The sequence below is a fragment of the Apus apus genome, chromosome 14 (genome assembly GCF_020740795.1).
Source record: "Apus apus isolate bApuApu2 chromosome 14, bApuApu2.pri.cur, whole genome shotgun sequence".
Classification (NCBI taxonomy): domain Eukaryota; kingdom Metazoa; phylum Chordata; class Aves; order Apodiformes; family Apodidae; genus Apus; species Apus apus.
In genome coordinates this window covers 10,831,523-10,854,468 of record NC_067295.1, presented here as the reverse complement: position 1 = coordinate 10,854,468, position 22,946 = coordinate 10,831,523, and the positions used below count along the sequence as shown (strand labels likewise).

General features: G+C 39.2%; 1 protein-coding gene across 1 annotated transcript in view; it reads right to left on the bottom strand.

Annotated features, from left to right (window-relative positions):
- Positions 1-22,946, bottom strand: part of LOC127390638 (uncharacterized) — an 81,374-nt gene that overhangs the window by 16,090 nt on the left and 42,338 nt on the right. Inside the window, exons 33-56 of the mRNA XM_051632471.1 lie at positions 22,767-22,886; positions 22,078-22,295; positions 20,196-20,410; positions 19,223-19,525; positions 18,233-18,462; positions 17,078-17,239; positions 16,194-16,271; positions 14,739-15,089; positions 13,799-14,155; positions 12,628-12,978; positions 12,074-12,205; positions 11,561-11,710; positions 10,958-11,074; positions 9,999-10,172; positions 9,108-9,315; positions 7,732-7,898; positions 6,574-6,686; positions 5,493-5,574; positions 4,771-4,908; positions 3,893-4,055; positions 2,542-2,663; positions 1,762-1,902; positions 643-756; positions 122-250 (exon numbers count right to left, since the gene is read on the bottom strand). Of these exons, the coding sequence (XP_051488431.1) occupies positions 122-250; positions 643-756; positions 1,762-1,902; positions 2,542-2,663; positions 3,893-4,055; positions 4,771-4,908; positions 5,493-5,574; positions 6,574-6,686; positions 7,732-7,898; positions 9,108-9,315; positions 9,999-10,172; positions 10,958-11,074; positions 11,561-11,710; positions 12,074-12,205; positions 12,628-12,978; positions 13,799-14,155; positions 14,739-15,089; positions 16,194-16,271; positions 17,078-17,239; positions 18,233-18,462; positions 19,223-19,525; positions 20,196-20,410; positions 22,078-22,295; positions 22,767-22,886 (4,335 nt within the window). The remainder of the gene's footprint in view (positions 1-121; positions 251-642; positions 757-1,761; positions 1,903-2,541; positions 2,664-3,892; positions 4,056-4,770; positions 4,909-5,492; positions 5,575-6,573; positions 6,687-7,731; positions 7,899-9,107; positions 9,316-9,998; positions 10,173-10,957; positions 11,075-11,560; positions 11,711-12,073; positions 12,206-12,627; positions 12,979-13,798; positions 14,156-14,738; positions 15,090-16,193; positions 16,272-17,077; positions 17,240-18,232; positions 18,463-19,222; positions 19,526-20,195; positions 20,411-22,077; positions 22,296-22,766; positions 22,887-22,946) is intronic.

Here is a 22,946-nt window from a genome sequence, read left to right as displayed (position 1 = left end):
CTAGAGAAGCTTTATTAAAATCCACTCAAAATTATATATATAAAAACTAAATAAATTCCCATCTATTAAGTACAGCTTCCATAGTAATGGTGAGTTAACAGACATAACTGCCGTCTCTTACCTCGTAAGTTAAATTGTGTTTGAACTTTTTGTCATCCCAGTTCAGATCTAGAAATTCATTAAATAAGGCTGATCTCTGCTCTAGAGACCCACAAACATGCAGGTGTTCCAAACTTAACACTCTCTGAAGCTGGAAGAGGAAAAAAATTAAGACGTACATATCAATAACTTTCTAAAAATATGTGTTCAGTATATACTAGAGGAGTATGGTTTTGGGGCAAAAATGCACCCATTTGAGAACCCCTGAATGGCCTACATCCATAAGAGACTGCTTCCATCTCTACCAAGAAGCCTAAGGGATCAATGATTCTGTCCTGGGGGAAAACTGCATCCCAAATACAAACATATCTGATCCATCAAACAGAAATCTTCAGAGGTTTTATTCTTCTCCACCTGAGACATGAAAACGTTGGCTTCAAGTACAAGGTTTTCATATGACAAGTGCAGAAGAAATGCATTCTGTGAGGCTCAAAACCTGACACGTGGCTGCACCCGTCCCTTCTCAGACTCAAAGACTCGTACCTGGCCTGAAGAGAGGGTCACACAGCCATCCCAGGCAGTGACATCCAGCTTTGATTTATCCTCCACTGTCAGTCGGATGTCAGCAGGCTGCCCACTGTTCCCTGCCAGCTGCAGCTGAAACCAGAAGAGAAGGACTTGTCCCATGAAACGACCAGAACTAGCAGGAGAGCCTGCAGGGTGATCTACCAAAATGATCTCCACCCAGTGGGGAAAAAAAGGAAACACAAAAATGCCAAAAAAAAATAAAGTTAAAACTCCGTTGAACTCCAGGTGGCCTGGAAGCTCAGCACCTTAGACAAAGGCACCGGGAAAGGCGCCATTACATCAGAGGCAACACACATCTTTCTCTTGTCTCCTCTGGAAGCTGCACCGAGCCCATCACACACACCTATTAGTGACAGCAGTGGAATAAGGACACTACAAAACAACCTTTCCCTCTGAATACAACCTTGAGGCACTGACTGCTTAATGAAGACAAGGTAAGAGCACCACTGTGAGTTCCAGAAAAAAACATCAGATGAACGAACAGAAGATACCAGAATTTGTGTAGATTATTATTGAGCAGGAAGCCTTCAGCCTCAGCACTGGGGTGTCCAGGCCTATACAGTCTTTTTTAGACAGAAGATACTCTGTAGTCTTTGATCTCGAAGGAGGATTTGTCGAGATCTTCCTCTTTTCCCCCACATGTGCTTTGCTAATGCATCTCACAATTGTATTTTACAGCCTTCACATTTTCACACTTGTTTTGCAATTCCCTGTAAGTTCCAAAAATTTAGGTTTGCTCCATATGGGTATCAAAGGGTTTCTGACTTTTTTTTTTGTTGTGGAATAGGACGTTCATCACTCTGTGGACAAAAGTTCCCTCATTTTCATTGCTAGGCTCTGCACTTCTGGCTTCGTACCATCAAAAATGGGTCACTACTAAAAGTGCAAGACAGAGATTGTCAGCTAGCAACAGTTGTGCTTAGAAAAGGGCATAAAGCTGGCTGCTTGGACACAGGGAGATAATAGCACTTGGTGCTCTTTACATTTTTCAGGATGACATCTGGTTCTACAATTCTTTGAGATAAAAGGTACACAGCAAGCATGGTATTTTGTAGCCCTTTCACATGATCTCACCTGCTGGTTGTACTTTCTGCCTCTTCTTTCTGACAGGGAATGGAGCTCCATTTGCTTCAAAGTGTAATTGAATGGATGGGCAAGAGTGGCCCTGTAGTTCATACGGTCTCTGCCAAACTTCAGAGCAGATGACACTGATACCTGATCCACATCAAGAGATATAAAAGGAACTTGTGAAGTAAAACACTTCAACATACTGACCTCCACCATACATAATGAGTTCCCTGTACCTTTTCCTCAGATGAACAATGCATGTAATAAAGTCCTTTTTAAAGGAGTGAGGCAAATTACCATTCACATGAGGGCATTCTTGCTACCCGAGTTTTCTACACAGTGCAGCTGAAAGAAAAACTATTCTCTGTATTTTAGTAAAATCATTAAACATGTTTAAGTTTGATGAGGCTTATATTTAGTCTCCTCTTTAGACACTGTAGGCTCCACTGCTGCAGAGTGCTCAGACACAGCTTACAGATTTCAAGCACAAGAATAAAACAATTACAGAACCAGGAAATTAATTCTGTAGTGTTGCTGGGAGTTATCATGTACTCCTTAAAAATATTTTTTGACAATTTAAATAGTGGTGGCATCTAAATATTTGTGGTAATTTAATTAGTAGTACATACCTTCTATACTCTAAAGGAAATTTTGGAATTACAGCACTTTTAAAAGAAATTAAGAGATTCTAATTTTTTTCTTTTCCAGCATGTTTATGATTCTATGGCTTTTATGTTTCCTTTATTCAGAAAAAAATGTAATACTCAGCCAAGGTGCTATTCCTACCTGGTCCTTCTCATTCCAAGTAACAGTAAGATCATCCCGGTGGGTGCGTGCCGAATGCTTCACATACAAGTTGACCTTGGCATGCCATGGGAAAGGGATGGAGAGGGGATGGATAAGTTCCACTACAAGGAAAAAAACAAGTAAGTTTCCCCCACTACAAATCACAACGGCTCATCTGATACAGAAAAAGGCATTGGGCATGTTCTCCCAGGGGTAGCAGGACAGCAACTGGTTCCCAGAGAAAACATGTCTTTGCTCACACACACCTGGCACCTGCCCACCAGCCACTGACATTGGTGTGCTGGTGTCTGCTGACTTGGAAGAAATGTAAGAGACCACAGGAGTCCTCTCTCTACCAGCAAATCTGCAATTACCAGAAATAATCAAAAGACAGACACCTATACCCAAAGCAACTTCCAGCAGGAACAGCCAGGAAAGCAATCTTTATGAAGATGAGATGACCTTACACTGGAAGAGGAACAGCTTGCAACTCTCAAACAAGTAACTGCAGTTATTTTCTCTTATTTTCAGTTAACATAGCCTCAGTGTAAGGATCTAGCACCTCAAAGTAGGGGCCAGCATGACCAGTGCTCCCTGCACTTCTCAGTGCAGCAGAGTAAAAGAATTTGCTGTGGTTTCTGAAAAGAACCTCAGAAAGTGGTGACAAAAAAGTAACAAAAAATTAAATTACATGCAGGAGAGACTAAAACATATGAAGGAAGAAAAATAAACAAAACTTGAAATGAAATTGATTTACTCTCCAAATTCAAAAGGATACTTGACAACACTCAGAAAAAATACTGTCTGTGGGATGTGTCTCTTCATACCTCTAGTGCAGTAACTCAAGGACAAACCTGTGGACAAATGTGGGTCACTCCAAAACCCTTCCATCCTGTCAAGTGTGGGAGATTTGCATTTAGGTACCAAATTCACAGAGACCCTGACCACTGGATTACTGGGTATTTGAGGCTGAATCTTCCTCAAGCTACATGTGCACTGTGGAGTGGGAAGCATTTCTGGCTAGCAAGTCCAGGTGTACACCCCACACATGTAGCAACCTCACAGCATGGTAAGAGTAGAGGTCCTATCAGGCTCCTCCTCAGCACCTTGCCTCCTCCTGGACGGAAACATTTATGTTTCTCCTCCAATAATTTCCAACATTCCATATCCACAAAGCATATTTACAAATGTTCTAACACCCACACTTAGCATGAATTTAAAAGCAAATAAGATGGAGGCATAAGATGGAAGGCATGGATTGAAAACATTTGAATATGCATTTTGAAATCTACGTGGTTTAGTTTATTTTATAGTCTGCTATCAGCACTGGCAGAAGACATGAGAAACCTACCCTGCACATCATGACCTCCAGGCAACTTTGGGAAGAGTCCAGTGTACGAGCCTGTTACCTTTGTCTCTTTGCCATCCCACAGAGCAGTGTGTCTCAGCATACGTGTTCTGTTGACTTTTTGGTAACCTGTCATACATACAAGCTGCCTTGGAAAAATTTTTAGCTAAAAATGAAAGAGGGGAAACACATTAATTTCCAAAGTCTCTGAAAAGTTAAAAACCTAAGCGTGTAATTTGGATACTGTAAAGTTCTATGGAATCAAGCTTCAGAAACTTATTTAGAAAAGGTACAGTACAATGATACCCTAAAACCCACTGCTTTTGAATAAGCAGCTCTTCATTTCTACTTGACTTCATTTCTACAGTCCGTCATGTTCTCACATAATGGAACATACATACACAACCGAGTATCCCCTTTACAATAGTTTTTTGTTATATATTGATTTTCTCTCTCTCTTCATTCTTAAAACATTAAGAGCCCCACTATTACAGTATAAATCCAGCAGATAGCACAAGTAATAGTATCTGTTTGTGACATTTTTTTGTCCTTATTCAGAAGAAATGTGTGATACCTACATAATAAAAATTGGTAACTGTCAGTTGTTAAGATACTATTTTTCTTATTTCCTATATATCCTATGTATGTGCTCCATCTATAGGAGCAAACAAACATGATATCAAACAACAGCTTATACCATTGGACACCCAACTGATCTACAGTCAAATCTTCACTCAGGCTACTGGAGAAATCAAGGCAAAGCACCTCACAGCTGCTGGAGCTGTACTTGACCTCACTGTTTGGCAGCCAGCATCCTGAACACCACTCTAGAAACTGGGCAGTCGCAACTTGCCTTTTCCATCCGAGTTGAGGATACCAACCTGGGACATGGTCTGTGTAATTTCAATTACATTAGTGTAGCTGGTTCCAGTGAAAGTTAGCTTGGTTGTAATACTGAAATCCCCTTTTTCCATCCTGAGGTAGAGTTTGCCTTTTGCTTCACTCATATCATAATTTACCTTTTCAAGATCCCCATGAATTTGAAAAAAAAAAAAAGGAGGGGGGGGGGAAACAAAAGAGACAAAGATAAAATGCACGTAAATACTGGGCTTGCATTTTTTGCACAGAATGTTATCTCCATGGTTCTAGGACCTAGGAGGGATCTGCTTTTCCCTTATGTTCACATCATAGAAGGCACAGCAACAAAATAACAAACCGAATAACGTGCATAAGAAATTAGTTTTTGTGTGAGCAGGAGTAGGTGCTGCATTCAGCTGACAAATAACCCCATTCATCTTCCTTGCTTAGCCTTGCTGTGTGTACACCTGCACTGCTTTCTCTCCTGTCTCTCTATACTAAGTAGCCAGAATAATTAAAAACATTCCTGAGAGGAGTCACAATAAAGCAGATGAAGGAAAGCAGGATCAAATGGAATAAATTCCAGTAGGCTGGAATTGTTAGCCCCTCTGAAAACATTAACATCCTCAACAACAACAAAAAGGCCAGAGATTCTAGTACTAGAATTAATGCAGCTTGATTCCTAAAACATTAGACAAATCTCATTTGTAGAGATGGATGTGACAGAAAACTTGCAGATAGTTACCTTAGAAGACAGTTCTGCTGCACTGGGGAAGGACTGTAGAAAGAAGGGCTGAGTCTGGAGTGCTTTTATATTCAACTCTTCACTACAGGGAAGAAATGTAGTTTTGTTCAATAGTATTTCAGAAAGCCCACTCTCACTGACAGCACAAGTTCACCTGAGCAACCTCAGAGCCTTCCCCAGGTTTTGCAGTTACAATTTCAGTACCTTCCACTGAATGTTTACCCAGCTCAACAATTTTTGATGCATTCATACAAAGGTAAAGGAGACCAGACAGCAGCAAAAGATCCGTGTGAGCATCCCAGAGGCACAGGCTGGCCCACTGGGTCAAAAACTATGTTGGCTAGTGATTTACTAGCCACAGTAAATGCATCAGCTTTTAAAAATGACAGAAGTATTTTGGAATCTGACTTTGTAAACATTGTCACAGTTTCCACACTTAGCAGAACTTACAAAGGTCTTTTGCTGGAAACTTAAGAAATATCTAAAATATTCCAAGGCTGAAAATACTACAACTCTTCAACACCCTGAAAAGCCTACCATTGTGTTTTTATGCTATACCAAATGGCTCTGTTTAGACACTTTCAATTATCACACACTTTTGAAGTAAATGATTATACAAATTATTAATTTTTTTAGAGAACACTGAAAATTTTAAGAAAAAAATAAGAGAAATTAGCACAGAAGATACAGCTACACTGATACCAACTTAGAAACTGAGTGAGTCTCCATAATATTACAAGGTTCAACTGTGCCAAAATTGTTAAATAAGATTTGAACTGTTATGTCAAGTTAAGGTTTATTTTTACTCACTTGTCTACCCGAGACCTACAGTTTTCTGGATTATTTCTGTCTGCTACTTCAGTGCTGTGGGGACAGGCAAGAAGACAAGTATGCCCCAAACTGGGCATCTTTCTGCAGTCCTTCATAAAATTCCTAAGGTACACAGACTGGTGTGACTATGCACTTTATCAAAGATTTGTTAACCATTTTACCAGTGTTTCGGTGACTAAACCAGTAACTTTTTCTATGGAATCACAGTGGCCCAGTGAAATTTTTACAGTGCTCAGAATGACCCATTTACCCTTGCTGGTCTTTTTTTCTAATGATGGTAAAGGAGACATTTGAGTCTGGATCACAGGTCAGCCTCAGATCTCCTTCTATTTCATTTTCAGTCAGGACTTCTCGAATTGTGATCTGCAGGGAGAAAAAGAAACAAAAAACAAATTACATGCCATAGCTTCTATCCAGCATTTCACCTATACTGAGCACAACCTCTCCACTGACTAAAAACCATCATCTTGACTGAAGTTTATCTTACAGACAGGCCATCTAGATACTTTGTAGACCTAAACCAAAAGCACTGAGGGATGTCTTCCTTTTTTTTTTTCTGTATGTTTCCACAGCTATTCACTTGCCTTACTTTTCAATTTACCCTTATCTAAGTCTAGAGTCACTAGTTCTTATTTATGGCTTCTCCACTCTTTCATATACTGCAAAGAAACTGCCTTTCCCTTTTTTGATGAAACAGATGGAGATTCACAAATCTTGTACTACAGGGCAGTTTCTTCCTCCCACAGCTGCTGGCTCCTCTGCAGCTTTCCTCAAACTGCTAAAGAACTCTCTGGGGAAGCACCATCTCCCACACTTTATCAACACATGTTGTGTTTGCCAAAGTCTGTGGGAACAGTAACTGCTGATGACTTGGATGTGCTGTTCTGTGTACTACTCTCCAAAAGGGAAGGAGACATTTCCACTAATACTTCTTTCTCCCAAGGGATGAACAGGTCCAGCCTTTGTTGATTCTATCAAGTAGTCTGGAATACAAATCTGTTTCTGTTTATTCAACACTGAAACATTTTATGTATCTGTGCTACAAATGGTTTAACCAAGCCAAGGAATTCTCCAGGTATGAAGGAGAGCTGTTTTCTACCAAAAGTCCTTTGGACTTCAGTAAGCTGTATCACCTAGGCAGTGACAGTAAACAAGTGTCTTCCTGATATGATTAATCCTGAAATTGGGGATTTCGGGTACTTGCTGAGTCTCCCTGGAAGCAGACCATTAGCTGTGTACTTAAGCTAAACAAGGATTCAGATAAACTGGGCCAAGCCACCACTCATCTGCACTTGCACAAACCTGGAATAATTTTCACTGAGGCCACTGCAAGTGCTCTGAATTCATGCTAGTGTAACTCAGATGACAGCTCTAATCAAAGCACAACAAAAGATCTATGGTTTATTACCTTAAGAAAGAAGGGAAGTCCCAGATGATGGAGAAGTGATATTGAATGCTTCACCTCTGCCATGAATTCAAATACACCATAGAGCTGAAAGTTTGTGTCAACATCCACAGTCACAGTTATATCTTTGTCGTGGTATTGGATTTCACAGACAGTCTTGGCTTTGTTTTCTAAATAGCAAGAACAAAACAGTGCCATTTTGAGGGGCCCATTTTCTAGGAATTTCAGTACTGCCTGCATAAAACCAACCCAGCCAGCTTTGGGGTTAAGACATTAATCATGACAGAGTCATCCATTCAGGATAACAAGACCTTCAGCCTGTTTTGGAGTGTAGTTTTCTAGATGTCCTTGAACATAGAAAGTCTTGAGTTAACACAGCTTGTGTACCCATGTACAATGTGTTTTTTTGTAGCTAGAGCTGACCAACTTACACAGCCAACTACAGCACCTGGCAGGTAGAAGCCACTTCTAGATAAGAGTTCTGAACTGTTTTGACCTCTAGTGACTCCCTCAGTTCCTCAGCAGACCAACACTGCTCAAACAACACAACATAAAGACCTTTCCCTTGCTTTCCTACCAGCTTTTCATATTTGGAAAAGAAAATAAGGACTGCTAAGAGATAAAAATTAGATAAGAAGTGTGCACCCTTAAAACTCTATGGAGAAGAGAAAATCACAGACAATGCAATCATACAGTGACCACTCTGGCTGTCCTGAAAGCCAGCTGTGGCCTGTTGCTTTTTTCAGAATGGATGAAAGGAGATGGTGCCACTCACAGTAGTAATGGTTCAGTGCCTGTTAACCTCAATAATTCTTACTCTGTGGTGCTCTCACAGTTGGGATTTTTTTCAACATGAATATACTCCCATGTGGGCACTGACGGTACTTGACCACAATGTAAACCACCAGTTGAGGGATACACAGATAGGATTTACATCAGGGCAAGTTTTGGATAGACTGACTTGTTCAGGATGGGTCTTGTCTCACTTCTGCAGATTAAACAACAAAAGTCATTTATAATTATGTTCAAAACCTACTTTAAACTACACTGAAATTAATGTGGTTTTTTGTGCTCTGTAACAAGGTTCTTTGCGTGATATTGGAAAAGGCAGTTTCTTATTTTATGCAGCTAAGTATCTTGAGAATCACCAGTTCTACCAGGTGCTGTACCACAGGAGGCCTTTCTTGGAATTAAAGTAACAGATGCACTGTAGCTAATAACAGTCGAAGAATGACAAGTTTACTTACATACAAGAAAAAGTCCTTTTTAGGTACTACCAGCAAATTTTAGTTAAGTTTGTAGCTGTTGAAGGAACGGTTGAAGCATCCTCAAAGAGCTTTTCCATAACAAGAAAGCTGCAAGAAATGACAGGTGCCTACCTGACTTGTGCAAACTGAGAATCAAGCTGATTGCCTTAGGGTAGCCAGATGCCTGGAGTGCCTCACTGCTATGTACACCTTGGCAAAAGACACCCACTTGGTGACCAAGAGCATAGGAGCTTATTGTGGATGTGATTGATGTTTCTCCAGCTGCAATGTGCAAGTATCTTTCTTGAGTAGTGTTTTGCCCCTGAAAAACCATATCTATCTAAAAAACGACATGTAGATACATGTTCTTGAAACAACATTGAAATACTATTGAATTTTAAAACAGAAGACAAATGGAAGCAGAAGAAAGTTCTCTCTAGTCTATACTTCTGTAAAAAATCTGCCCACTAACAAAAAAATCTTAGCCTTTCATTAATAATCTGTGACTTCCAGCATGAAGTCCATTCAATTGAATTAATTTCAAACCACTCAAGCCTCACTGATTTATGTCAAATTCTTACTAAGTTCTCTTTTATCCCACAAAAACATGACCCCCTTCATATAGATAGGATCCTTGATCCATGCATACTGCCATTTACCAGATAGTAGGTACTCCAATACTTCCCTGAAAATAGCACCTAAAGAAGTACTTCTTTAAGTATTAAATTCCCATTAAAGAACACGAGAACAATAATCCAATTCCCAAGGCAATGCAGAAACTCTCCTCGTTACAATATCATCAATACACACTGTACTAACACTGATCTGAGAGGAATAATCTGATCCAGAAAAGACATTTTCTGTTTTAGTAATTCAGATTTTAGCCACTCATAGTTTTAAAAAATCAGAAAATCTCAGCTTCCAATCCTGTATCTTACAAAATGGCAGTTTTCATTCAAGCCATGGGCTATTTCATTATAATACAGGACAACAATTTTAATGAAGAAAACCCAAAAAAACTACCTGTAAACATGATGGGACTTCGGCTTGCAGCAGCCATGGCCAAGTATGATGGAAATACCCAGTTATGTTGGTACTTGTTTCAAAATCCTGGATTTGTCCTTCGAGAACTGTTAGGTGAGCACCATAATGCACTTTAATGCTAAAGCTCTTGATCACTTTCAGGTTCAAGATAGCCTGCGTGCAACACAAGTAAATTGTGCAAAGGCAGATTTGTAAAAGGTGAAGAGTAAGGATTGTGCTGTAGGCTTGTGTATCTCAGATTAAAAAAACGTCAGGTGATCATTCTGGGAGGAAAATACCATTTGGACTATGAAATCCTATCAGTACTCACTTGTCTATAGACTTTTGTCTATACCAGATGCAGATCTATCAGACAGACTGGGCATGTGTACCTGCCCTCCCTGTGCAGTGCTTGCTGCAAGCTCAGCCATGGCTTGGGCTGGTTACCCTTTGGGAGCCAACCTCCCACCTCTTTTCATTGCTATGAAAAGCTATGGTTCAGCAAGCTGTTCTCCCAGCCCCTTGAGAACAAACTGAGCTTCTAGACTCCCCTCAAGAACAAAGTGAGCATCTGGACTCCCTCCACCCTGAACTTTAGGGAGAAGAAAGCAAATCAACAGAGAGAGAACAGGAAGGAGAAGGAAGAGGGAGAAAAAGCTTGTTCTCCTGTACAAATCTTGGCTTTTAAGGGAAGCAGTATTATAAAGCAACTTTGAAATCTGTGCTAGGATCTTAGGCAAGAGGGCATAACAATAGAAAAGGTGACAAAAATGTCAAAGTTAACAACTGAATGAGTAAAATTCTACTGCCCTTGACAGAGAGACAAAAATTTCACCTAATAGCAAATGCATAGTCACATCTACACCCTCTTTGCCATCTGACTCCTACAGCTACTGCTTCCATCATGGTGTGATTCCAGGCTAGATTAATGTCTCCCTGGTCATTGTCTGATCACTTACCTGCAACTCAATCCTGTCTTCTATTTGCAAAGTCTTCAGTGCCTCTATGTTATGAGTAAGATTGTACTTAAGAGACAGAACATCTGACATCTGGACAAAGCTCAGTTCTTCTGTTATCTGTTCAGTCCAAATAAAGTATAAGAAAAATTAACTGTGGTGCATCTCTGATACTGAGACTTCTCTGATTAACTGTAGTTATTGTACTATTACACATTAGAGTAAAATTATGAAAACCATGACAAAACTATGGTGAAGAATTGTCTCATTTTAGTAAGTTGTAACACTGTACTGTAATAGGAATATGCTGCACCAAGTGACAATACTCAATAAGAAATATCTGATCCAGTTTGCAAACAGGAGGCATGGATCACTGCTGATAAAATTTCATTATCAAATTTGTTGCTAGAAGGGATTACAGAGAAGGTGTGACTGAAAAATACTGCCTTCATATATGAAGGTCTTTAAAACCAAACCAGTCCCTGCAGCATATTCCTATAAGGGCCTCACGCACAGCTATTTCAAATGGAAAACTAGTATTTGCCAGATCTATTAGCTCACTTTAACCTCCATTTCACACCTCACTAATATGGATGAGACACTTACTTGCTTGCTGTTCACACAGACGTGGATCAGTCTTTTATAGAAGTTGCTGTTTTTTTCTGATACCGCATCAACTAACATCCTCATAGGAATGCCAACATCAGCAGCTCCTTTCACATTATGGGTTAGCACTGCATCCAACTCTTGTCTTTCCTGTTAATATATCACAGCAGACAGGGAAGCGTATGTAGCACCCAAAGCTTGCCACAATACGCCGCTCAAAACAGAACTTTAGCCAGTTTGTCTGTCCTGCATTTAACACTAACTAAAACAAATTGCACTGAACTTAGGGAAGTACTCCCAAACAGCATAACCACGAAATGATTCAGGAAGTGCCACAGCCTGTGTCCTGTTATCCTATACATCTGTTTTACTGCACATTGCAGATGCCAGATTTTCCAAGATTTTATTCTGGTATTTATTACTAAAGCTTTATTATTCATTCCCAATAAAATGGGCTAGAGTATGTCAGTCAGTACCTTGTACATGCAGTCTAACACTCTGCATGATACTTACATCAGCCACTTTCAGTATAAGGAGTCCTTGTAATTTACTTTCATTGACAGTGATCAGTGTCTGTGAATCTATGTTCAGTTTATCCACCAAAACATAGCCTGAACTGTCAATTTGTACTGGTACTCCAAGATCCTGTACAAAAATAAAATAAAATAAAGTTGAAAACTCACCACTTTTAAACCTGTTTACTTTATATATATATTTAAAGTATTTTAGTTTGGTTGTCAAACTGCTGAGAAACTGTAATTGTTGATAAAGCCAAAGACAACTTTGAATATTCATTATTTCTGAAGATTAAAACCCTGCAGATTTCTCAATCATGTTTTTAAAAAAATACATCAGAGCTAGAACAAGCAACTTTAACTGTAGGTACTGATTAATAGAAAAACTGGGCTATACCATATAAAATGTGCAATGACTGGCTCCAAAAGTGAGATGGAACATTAAAAGGAGTGTTTTTATTGTTTCTCTGCTACCATTGAAATAGGTGGATTGCAGTAGGTGCCAAGAACCTAGTTCAAGAGTAAAGCAAAAAAATACCTGAATTCAAATACCTGAATTGTTTGGCAGTTGTTTTCTATAAACATTTTCCATTGAACCTTCTTCTCAGGCTCAAAATCCCCGTTCATTTGAAGCTCACAAGCACCCAATTTCATTCCTATTCCGATACGATATTTCAACTGGTTTTGTGCTGTGATGGACAGTTTATTTTCCCTTGGAATTTCCTTCAGTTGAGGGAGGTCATGCCTGAACTGGATTTCCAAAGTAATCTTTGGCTTGCACTCTGCTCTCACTTCAAGGCGGGCAGTCTTGCCTTCTGTTTCAAGGACACAGAGATATTCTGCTTGGCACTTGTCTTTCTGAATAGATCCTGTGAGCCGTGACTGAGCTGGAATATTGAGATCCTATACAGATATAAAAAAAATTAAAATCTTTTGGATTATATATACACTTTAAGAAAGTTAGTATTGAGTCTCTTCTCCCTTTAGCATATTAAAAAGGAGATTTTATGCTATAGTATCAGAGATAAACCCTACGATCTCTGCTCCGCCCTTTTCTTCCTCCCAGCAGTAACAGACCTGAGGTAAGATTTTAGGACTTCTCTAGCTACATGAAATTCTACATTTACAAAAATACAAAATGCTTATTTCTTCAGAGTAGCAAAGTTTACTGAACACCCTCTGCCTCCTTCAGACCAGACCAATCTCAATTTTCAAATAAACTAACCTATATAAAATAACACACACTTTCCTTTAGTTTTATATTGCTTCTTTGTATGTGAAGAAGTTAAAACTGAAGAGTTAAAAGCAAAACATAAATGCCTATGAACACCTGGCAATAACCCCTACATTTGCAATAGCCATTCTTCCTGATGTGTGAGGCTAGATGGAAAAAACAAGGGAACTTCACAACTTCTACTTCAATAAAGAAGACATAGCAGAGAATATATTTTTTGACAGACAGTTCAAACTACAACTGCTGTTCATCCTTAGAGGGCAGTCTTGGTCTGGAAAGGCAACAAGCAGCAAAGACTGAACTGATCTCAACCTGCAGAGAACAGCTATGAACAAGGTACATTAGACACTTTTATTTGCCTAATGCTGTAAGACACAAATATGTGCCTTTAGAATGGCTTTCTAACACTCAAACATTGTTATTTTAGCTAAACCCCTATATGGTCTGCATTTGATCCCAAATCTCTCTTTAAAAGCCTGTAAGAACTACCTGCAGAAGTTGACATTCTGTTTCTGTTTCCAGTGTCCACTCAGCTTTATCTTGAATACAGAAATCTCCTCTAGCCTCAAGTTTGCATTTGCCAGCCTGCAGCAACAAAATGCCCTCAGTGGTAGAGTCTGTGGCTGCAGATAACAGGAGAGAGTTTTCAAAAGGCAGCCCAAGCTGACTCAGCCAGTGAACTGAATGCCTGAGCACTCCTTGGAGTGTGTATCCCTGTCCACAGGAAGTGTTTATCTGCACATCCGCTGTTCTGCCATCACACTGGAGGTTCATTAACAAGCCAATGTTGCAGATGTTCTGTTGAAATGAGCCCCCGAAGGCTACAGCATGAGGCAATCCCAACATCTGCAACGGACAAGATTATACTATAAAGTACACAAGGTAAAGACACCTTCTTCCTAATTTGTTTCTAATGAATGAGAAGGCATTTCTTCCTTCTGAACTAATATAGCTTTGTAAAGGACCATATAAGACAGCTTGTTTCACAGAGAAATCCAAATTTTGTTTGTGAAACAAGAGAAAAAGAAACAAAAAATGAAAGGTATGGGAAAAAATAATCCTACAATAACATTTTCACAAGTATTGTAGAAGAAAAAGTTCTTAACCCCAAAGAAAGCCTCCAAAACTTCAAAGAGAAACAACGTGCTTTCCGTTAGATTCTAGGACAAGAATTTATTTTAATTTAAAAATCTATTATTAAGCAACTATTTTATGGCAACAGCTGTACTATCTACCACTGTATCACTGCAAATTCTCATCTTCTAACACATTCCCTCTGTAATTCAGAACCCATTGCTCTGCCAAAACAATTTTAGTGACCAAAAGTGTCCTTTCCATACGAATTAGTGTCAGGAGACAGTTCTCTGTGACTCGTAACGATCTGAACCACCCAGTCTGTAACACCACTTAGAACACAACCCAGGCTTACCTCTAGACTGATGCACTTGTTTCTAAAATTAAGTAGCCACTCTGTTTCATTGCTTTCCCACCTTACTTCTCCATCAGCTTTTAAACTGCAAGGCCCAAGGACAATAGCAAGCATGCCCTTATACTTGTCACTTTTCATGGCTGACACCTTCACTTGGTTCTCTCTGGCAATTCCCAGAGACTGAAGCAAAGGCAAAGAATGCTGCAAGGCAATTTCCAAGTGAGGCTGGATGTTAGTGGTGGCATGAAGTTGCAGGCAGGCAAACATGTCATGAAAAGAAACATGTCCAAAGAAGATGACAGTAAAGTTGCTGGTAAATATGGACCCATTCAATGAAACTCTTGCTGGAGTCTGAAAAATTACAGAAAAACTGTTAACAGGTTTGCTTTCCTGTCAGGCCATATACTGTTTTTAAACTATCACGTTGCCAAAAGATAAATGTTTCCCACTACCCTGACACCATTTTGTATTCATCACACATCTTTATAAATGCCTAAACAAATGGAGAGATGGCCTAAAATCTTTGCGTTCCATAATAAAAATAACAGAAAAAACCCCAACTCCACCTGTTAAAACAATTACTAATACCAGGAAAAATAATAGCTATTTCTTTTATTCTTCCAGTTTTAATGGAATTTTAGTAACTTCAATTTTTACTGTAAGTAAATAGAACTCTAGCAATGTGAGAATGTGTTCAATTCCCCTCAGACCTCAACAGGAGTGGCCAGTGTTGTGCAGATTGTTCCCATGCTAAATGAGAGAAGAAGTGAAATGCAAGTCACCAAGCGAGAAACAGTAAACCATGAAACTCTCAGCCTGTGCCTCCTGTGCTGCCTTGTCTGGTTCATATCAGGTTGGCTGCTCAATAACAGATTAAGACCATTTAACTGAGTTCAGTTCTAACTGACAGAACATACAACTTGGAGCCTTTAGGTAGAAACATTAATGTGACTCTCGTCTTTTGCACAGTGCACCTCTTAAGATACTAATTTTCTGCTAGGTGCAAGCTCTTGCACTGAGCTCTGAAGCAGCACAACTTGATTACTCACTGTAGGACACAGGACTTGTGCCTTTAAAACTGTACCCATTGGGGCCATAAGCATCCCTTACCTCTACTCTCTATTCTGCACTTGGTGCACAGCTAGACACTAAAGATGAAAATCTGTAACACTTGGATGCAAGTTTGTTGACAATTCTGATTCAGAATAAAAAAAACATTGCATGATGGTGAAATTGAGTGCAACCCTCCCCAGGGACTTGTACAGTTTCTGATGAAACTGATCTATTTTAATCTGTGATTATTAAAGGGAGCAAAAATATCTCAAAGCGTGTGCAAAACTTCACAGCCTAACTCAAATCCATTCCTATATCTCTGACACCTTCCAGTACTTAGATTCCCTTAGTGGTAGTTAGGAGAGTGTGTTGTTGACAGCAGAGTTTGTATGAAGCCAATACCTCAAAATGATGAAATGAAATTGCTCCATTGCAAAGGCCAGAAAGTTGTTCATTAGCAGATATTCCACTGCAAGCAACCTGTTGGCATTATCAAGAAAGCACATTCAGAGCATGAAGAAAAGCAGAGGATTAAGATACAAAGGAGTGAGCTAAAAGGCTGCTTTCAAGATAAAAAGCATGAAGATATTAAAATAGAGCTTTAAGATCAAACGTTAGAGACCAGTTTCAAAAAGATAAAGTTTAGTGGATCTGAGGATAAACCATGTCTCCAATCTTGCATTCTCCTGCCAAAATATTATCAGTACAGATAAAGACAGAAGAATATCATCAAACAGCAGGAAATGGTTACTTGCTGGAGAGAACTATTTTTGATACTCTGCCTTTTGATTTTGACAGGAGACAGTGCTATTTTTAACGTCTGGCAGAGAAAACACTGTCATGAGTAGGCATTCAGTGTTTCAAATGCCATCAGCTCTGTCCCTGGCTACAGAAAGTGAAATCCTTGGGGAGTGCTGAAGGCTGTATGAAAACTACTGTCATTATTATTCACACTGCTGCCAATACCACTGCACCCACATACAGCCACATGATCCACCTGCAAAATCTACTTGAGCAAGATGAAGAACTGGGGCTGCACATCACTGTGTCTGGGCAAGCGATCACTCCAATTCCATGACATACATGTTTTGTTACCCACCATATCTTCAAAACATGCTTTTAATTGCTAAGCAAACAATTTTTAGGCTATCTGTACTGGCCTTGTTTAACAAAAATCTCACTCTCTTCTAATCTGCTGGCTTGATCTCAAGAAGTGAATCTGAACAGTTAATAATGCACAGCAAAAAGCTACATCAAATACAACTTAGAGCAGGATTTTTGCTAACCTCTAGTACATGTGGAACAAGATCAATCAGTCCTGTCATATCATGGTGAAGTGAAAGAGAAATTTCCATAGCACTGCCAGTGGTTTTCTTCTCTATTTCAATTTTGAGCTGTTCCATCTCCACCATGGTTGTTATCCCTGCAGCAATCTTCTTGGTGAAATTCTATGTACAAAAGAAACTAAATAATGGAAAGAAACAAACACCAACATCCCAGCAACAAGTGGCAGAGGCAGAGTGTTTCGCCATGCTTAAACATCACAGCCTGTGCCAGGGCAGCAGCACTGGTAAAATAAAAGTGCAAATTCATCAAGTCGATTCATTTCAAAGAGATTTCCCTGTTACACTAGACCTCTCATTGCTGTGTGCCAATAATTCCTTCTGGGTCCAAAACATGTTGAGAGCATTTGGCAGCCTGGAGGATTGGAGTCCTAAGGCATACGTGATTAAAGCACTGAAGCTACTAGTAAGTAGGACAAGGGAAACTGTAGCAAGTTCTTCCGCCACATACCTGTGCCTCACTGTACCACAGGGGCTGAACCCACTACAAATGTTAGTGGCTTGAGCCTTCCAGCCTATGTCAGAACAAGTAAAATATTTGAACTCTTCTTTTATGGAAGGCTAATTTGAGATGTAAAAAAGCTGTATGTTGTTCACAGATCTATATCAGAAATCTAGACAGACAGAAGAATGGCCAAGCAACACTGTACCAGGAACACGATCCATGACTCTTCTGTGGGTAGAGATTTCCAAATGTCAAGTCATGCTAAACATCCCAAAGGATGGCATCAGACCTAGTAAAATCCAGCAGCACATGCAATGTAGTACCTTGGCTCACTGACACTAACCTGATGGCTATAAACATTAGGCCTGCCAGTCCACTTCCCATTTATAAGGGAAAAATAAAATTGGACAAGATTCCTGTTCCTACGTGGCAAAGCATTTCACTTACATGAGAACTGAATGTAAGATCTCACTCAGTCTAGATTCAGCTCTGAGACAGCACGACACGAAGCCAGAAAACACCTTTCTTTCACACAGTAATGTGGTACACCTCAAAAATGCAGATGCTTTTGGAATAAAGTGCACAGAAATTATCTACAGTTATCAGAAATGGTTCTGCAGAAATTAAATAATGACAGGCAGAACTCTTCTTACCTCGTAATAGCCAGCAGCTTCCACAGTAAAAGGGATCCCATGTTTCTTTATCTTTGAGATGTTGTGTTTTAAACTCACAGACAGCTGGGATCTAGGAGGCTCTGAGGACAGTCTGTGACCTTCAAACACAGCAGTAATCCCTTCACTCCCACTCTGTAGGGCTACAGTCACGGTGTGATTTCTTGTGCCACGGTCACACGTGGCATTAAGAATGCCCTCCAAGGGCAATCCTATTGACAGAGAAGGAAGCAAAATCAACACCACTTCTTTACATTGTAAATACAGCAAAGATGTATCACAGATTAAGGGAAGCCTTCTACAGTTTTTCGTAAGAAAAGACAGACCTTTTAAAAGTGTGATCATCCAGTTAGCTGCACTTAATTATAGTAAGAAAGGACATTACCTACCATATGAAAATCATATTACCAAAAGATTGTTAAATCAAAATGTAGCATGCACTTTGGAAATTAAGGCTTTTTCTTTTCTTAATAAAGGATATCTATCAATGGATAGTGTCCCACTACAGTATACAGCCATTAGAAAGTTTCAAAACGAGACTTTTCCAGTCCATAGGGACAAAGGCAATTTACTCACTCAGAATTACTGATAACTTCAATTAATGAGAACAATAAAGGAAACAATACTCGGCATATTTTAGTCTTCACCGTGATTTATTCAATGACTTTCAATGTTTCAGTTCTGGCCCAAATCAAAACAGGCATAAACCAATCAGCACACAGGAATACTGATGTACAAGACAGTTCATCTGAACTAGGTCAAAGAGTTTTAAAATACTTTTAAAATAGTTTTGTATCCATTTTATTGTATTTTCTCAATGATGTTAAAAAAAGAGTGTTGTAAAGACTGGATAACATTTTGTCCTGATATGAGCAAACGCAACTCATCTGTTTCCACTGGTCTGCACCCATTTAGATAAATTCACCCTGACACCTTGTTACACCACACCAGCAAGTCAAGTTTTCTTCATACCTGCGTTTTTCAAGAAGCTGATATTATGTGTGAAAGTCCCACTGACACCGCTGTGCTCACGACTCATGACATTGGAAAAATCTACAAATAGGGCTTTCTCATCCACCTGGAGGGTAGCTATCCCCCTTTTCATCTCTTCACTCAGCTTCAGGTGTCCTTTCAGTTTTGCCTCCATTGGGAATGCCTGACTGCTGTTCTGAAACACAGCACAAGTGATACTGTGTATGGTGGTATTCCCAAACACATTTCTGTTCCTCAGATGGAGTCCATATATTGTTTTGTTGATCATCACATTGATGTTACCTGCAATAGGCAGAACCAATTACTGTGGAAGAAGTTATTTGGGACAGAAATAACCAGAATTTGATAAACAACATAAAAGTTAACCACTAATTCAATAGCGGGACGCCATAAAAGAATTTCCATGTATTATAACAGATAATCTAGCCTAATCCAGAGAGCAAATCAGTTTATCGTTGAGAGAGAACTTCTCTGCTACTAGAAGTATCTGTGCTTAAAACAAATTACATAACAGTATTTCTGGCAGCTGTTTCTTTTTATTCACCAAGCTGCTTGTGCCTTTAGGCCAGGGACTGCACTTCTTTTTGAAGGAAGCTCACAGAAGCTACTTGTGTAACTCCAGGCTCAACAATCTCTCTGCAGTGACTACTCCACCCACGGAACCATTAAAAAATGTAAGGGCCTCAAGTAAGCCCCCCCCACCTCGCATTTCAGAAGACCTGCACAGGAGAGATGCCTCCCACTATTTCCTTCAAGCAATGAATACATACAAATTATCAAACTATGTTAGTTCACTAAAAAGTACTTTCAACACAATGACCAATGTTTCATTTTGCATGCTGAACACCACTGTCTTCTGCATTATAAGCAGTTCAGTAAAGAATACATTAAAATGAAAAAGTTTCCTTGGACAGCTGCAGACTTAGCCGCAAAATACTAACTAAAAATGTACCATCATGGATGTTGTTTTTGCACTTCAGCAATCCATTCAGAGAAAGAAGATGAGGTATGGCTTTTAATCCCACAAACGTGTGTTGGACTCTTCCATTTAGGGACAAAACAAAGCCAACTTTCTGCTCCCTGGCTCCCACGAAATCCATATGAAGTGTATCTTCATTAAGCTTCATCTCAGATGATATCGAAAGTCTAAAAAGACAGAAATAAAAACTGCCAGCAACATCTTATTATTATGCTTAATTCATCATTATCGTGACAACCCCCTCCCCCTCAAAGCAGGATGACACCAGGGTGCTCAGAGGCACCTGTGATCACAGACTCCACACACTTCCTTGTTCCAGTGTTGTAAATCAGTGACTCACATGCCTTGCATTAAGTATACACTTTTCACTATATCTTTATAAAAATACTCAGTAAAACTACTCAATAGAGCTTCACAGATTAGCAGACTGATTATTCTTCAGGTTCCTTGGATGCTTTTGTTAGGATGCCTAATAAAACAAAAAGATAGATTTGGACAGAGTTAGAGTTGCAAATTAAGTCCTCTCTGTCAAAACACGGAATCTCCAGTGTTGATGCAGAATTGAGAATTCAGCTTAAACAGTAATTGTAAATACCACCACCATTTCAGTTTGGTAAACAAACCAACAATTATTTATTTGTATCTTAGCTTTGACTTGAACAGCTTTTTAGAGAAACCTGCTGGAGTGACAAGAAACTCAATTTTCTTGGTTTCAATTAAAGACTGAGATGCAACTTTCACATTGCCTTCAACAAACTGTCCTTTGAAATGTCTGAATTTCTAGACTCAAGTATACTATACAAAATAGCTAAAAATGAGGAAATCATCTTTTCATATCGTTAGATATCTATCCTAGAAATTTGAACCCTCTGACAAGTAAAACCTCAGTGAAAATCCACTTGATGGGAAAACTTAAACTGCATAATTCAGGGAAGCGAGATTAATTTCATCAGTCAGTGGCTGAAGTCTGTACAGACTTCATCTTTTTATCAATTCCTCAGAAATATTCAATCTCTTAATTTTCTCTCTTTTTTCTCACTGTAAAGTCCCAAATAAATTGTCATACCAGAAATTCTAAGTGTCCTGTTTTACTTCCTGTGAAGGCAGCTGCAATGAATTGCTGTTACAGCCAACTTGACATTTAAACAAATTAATGTAAAATTGGAAGCCCACGACTGCAAGTAAGTTGCAGAAGCACATTAAATATCTTGAATCTTTTATCTCATTTTGAATTTTACTAGTGAATCTCATGAGTTTCAATTAAACTGTAATAACTTCTGATTTCTTTAACTGTCTCCTCATTCTCCTTATCTCATTCAACTCCTAAATTACTGAACACTAGGACCTCTACAAAAACAAATTTCTTCACTGCACTTTTGTGTTCGTGCAATTTGAAAAATCAGCTGGAAGTCAGCTGAAACCTGGGAAGGTCCAATTTCTATTTCCCACCTCTGCCACATCCAAGCTTTCCACAATACTTAATAAAACATTATAAACCACTAGCATAGCTTGTAAATATTAGCTCCTTACTTCTGAGATTATAAGCAATGAGGGGGAAAAAACAACTGCTGATCTAAAACCAATGTAACAGGGCCACCTATTCATTCAAGTTCTCTCTAGACAAAGTCCTAGGAAACCAGCTAGAAGACATTACCTTAACTTACTATACCAAATTAAGAAACAAAGATTTATGTTTTGTTTATATTTATTTATCCCGTATTTCAAAAACAGGATAATATATGAAGTGGCATTTACTCAGTGGCTTCTAATGCAGCTATTTGAAACAGTTACATTTAAGTATCTATCACAGAACTCTTTTCAGCTCCTCTATTAGCCAAGATTCTGTTTTCTCTACCTTGATGGAAATATTCTGCCCATAAGCTGGAACTGTATTGATTCTGGGTTTGTCAGGATTGTCTGATGGAGGAAAGCCCTCAATTCAACAAATCTGGCATTCTTCCTTTTTTCATTGTTTGCATCAACCTCCAGCAACAGCACATCCCTTCCATTGGAATGAAGGTGAAGAGAGCCATTGAAATTGTTCTCACCGTAGCTCTTTAGGGCTGCCTGGGCCTACACACAGACAAAAAGAAGAACAGAACATTAAGGAACTTAAAATCATAATACAGAATACTGACACATCAAGTTTGAGGACTAAGACTGCAGACAACAAGTTGAGCCTGGGAAAAAGGGGGACAGGGGAGCAAGGGGAAAGGTGTTTTTATTTTTCATCTTTGTTTCTCACCATCTAATTCTATTTTTATTTGGCAATAAATTAATTTTGCCCAAATCAAATCCATTTTATCTGTGAAGGTAACAGATAAGTGATCTCCCTGTTTTTATGTCAATGCACATACCTGTCCTGTTGAGAAGGGGGAGTGAAAGAGCAACTGGGTGGGTGTCTAGCAGCCAGCCAAGATCAACAGAACACAGGGAATAAATATTTCCCCAATGCATGCAGCAAGCGACTCAACACAGGCCTGAGTGTATCAACTCCAAAACCACAGGTTCAAGCAGCTAGACTGTAATAATCAGGGAACTGACCTGTGAAGACATGTTCTTGTTGATGGTTGCTTTTACGCTCACACTGTAGTCAAAGTGTTCCAGTTTAGCCCGCCTGGAAAACAGCTCCCCACTTAGGCCCATTGCTTGTGGAAACTCAAGCTATTTGACAAATAAAATGTAAACATAATCACAGTATTCCCATCAATTGCCTTATTTGAT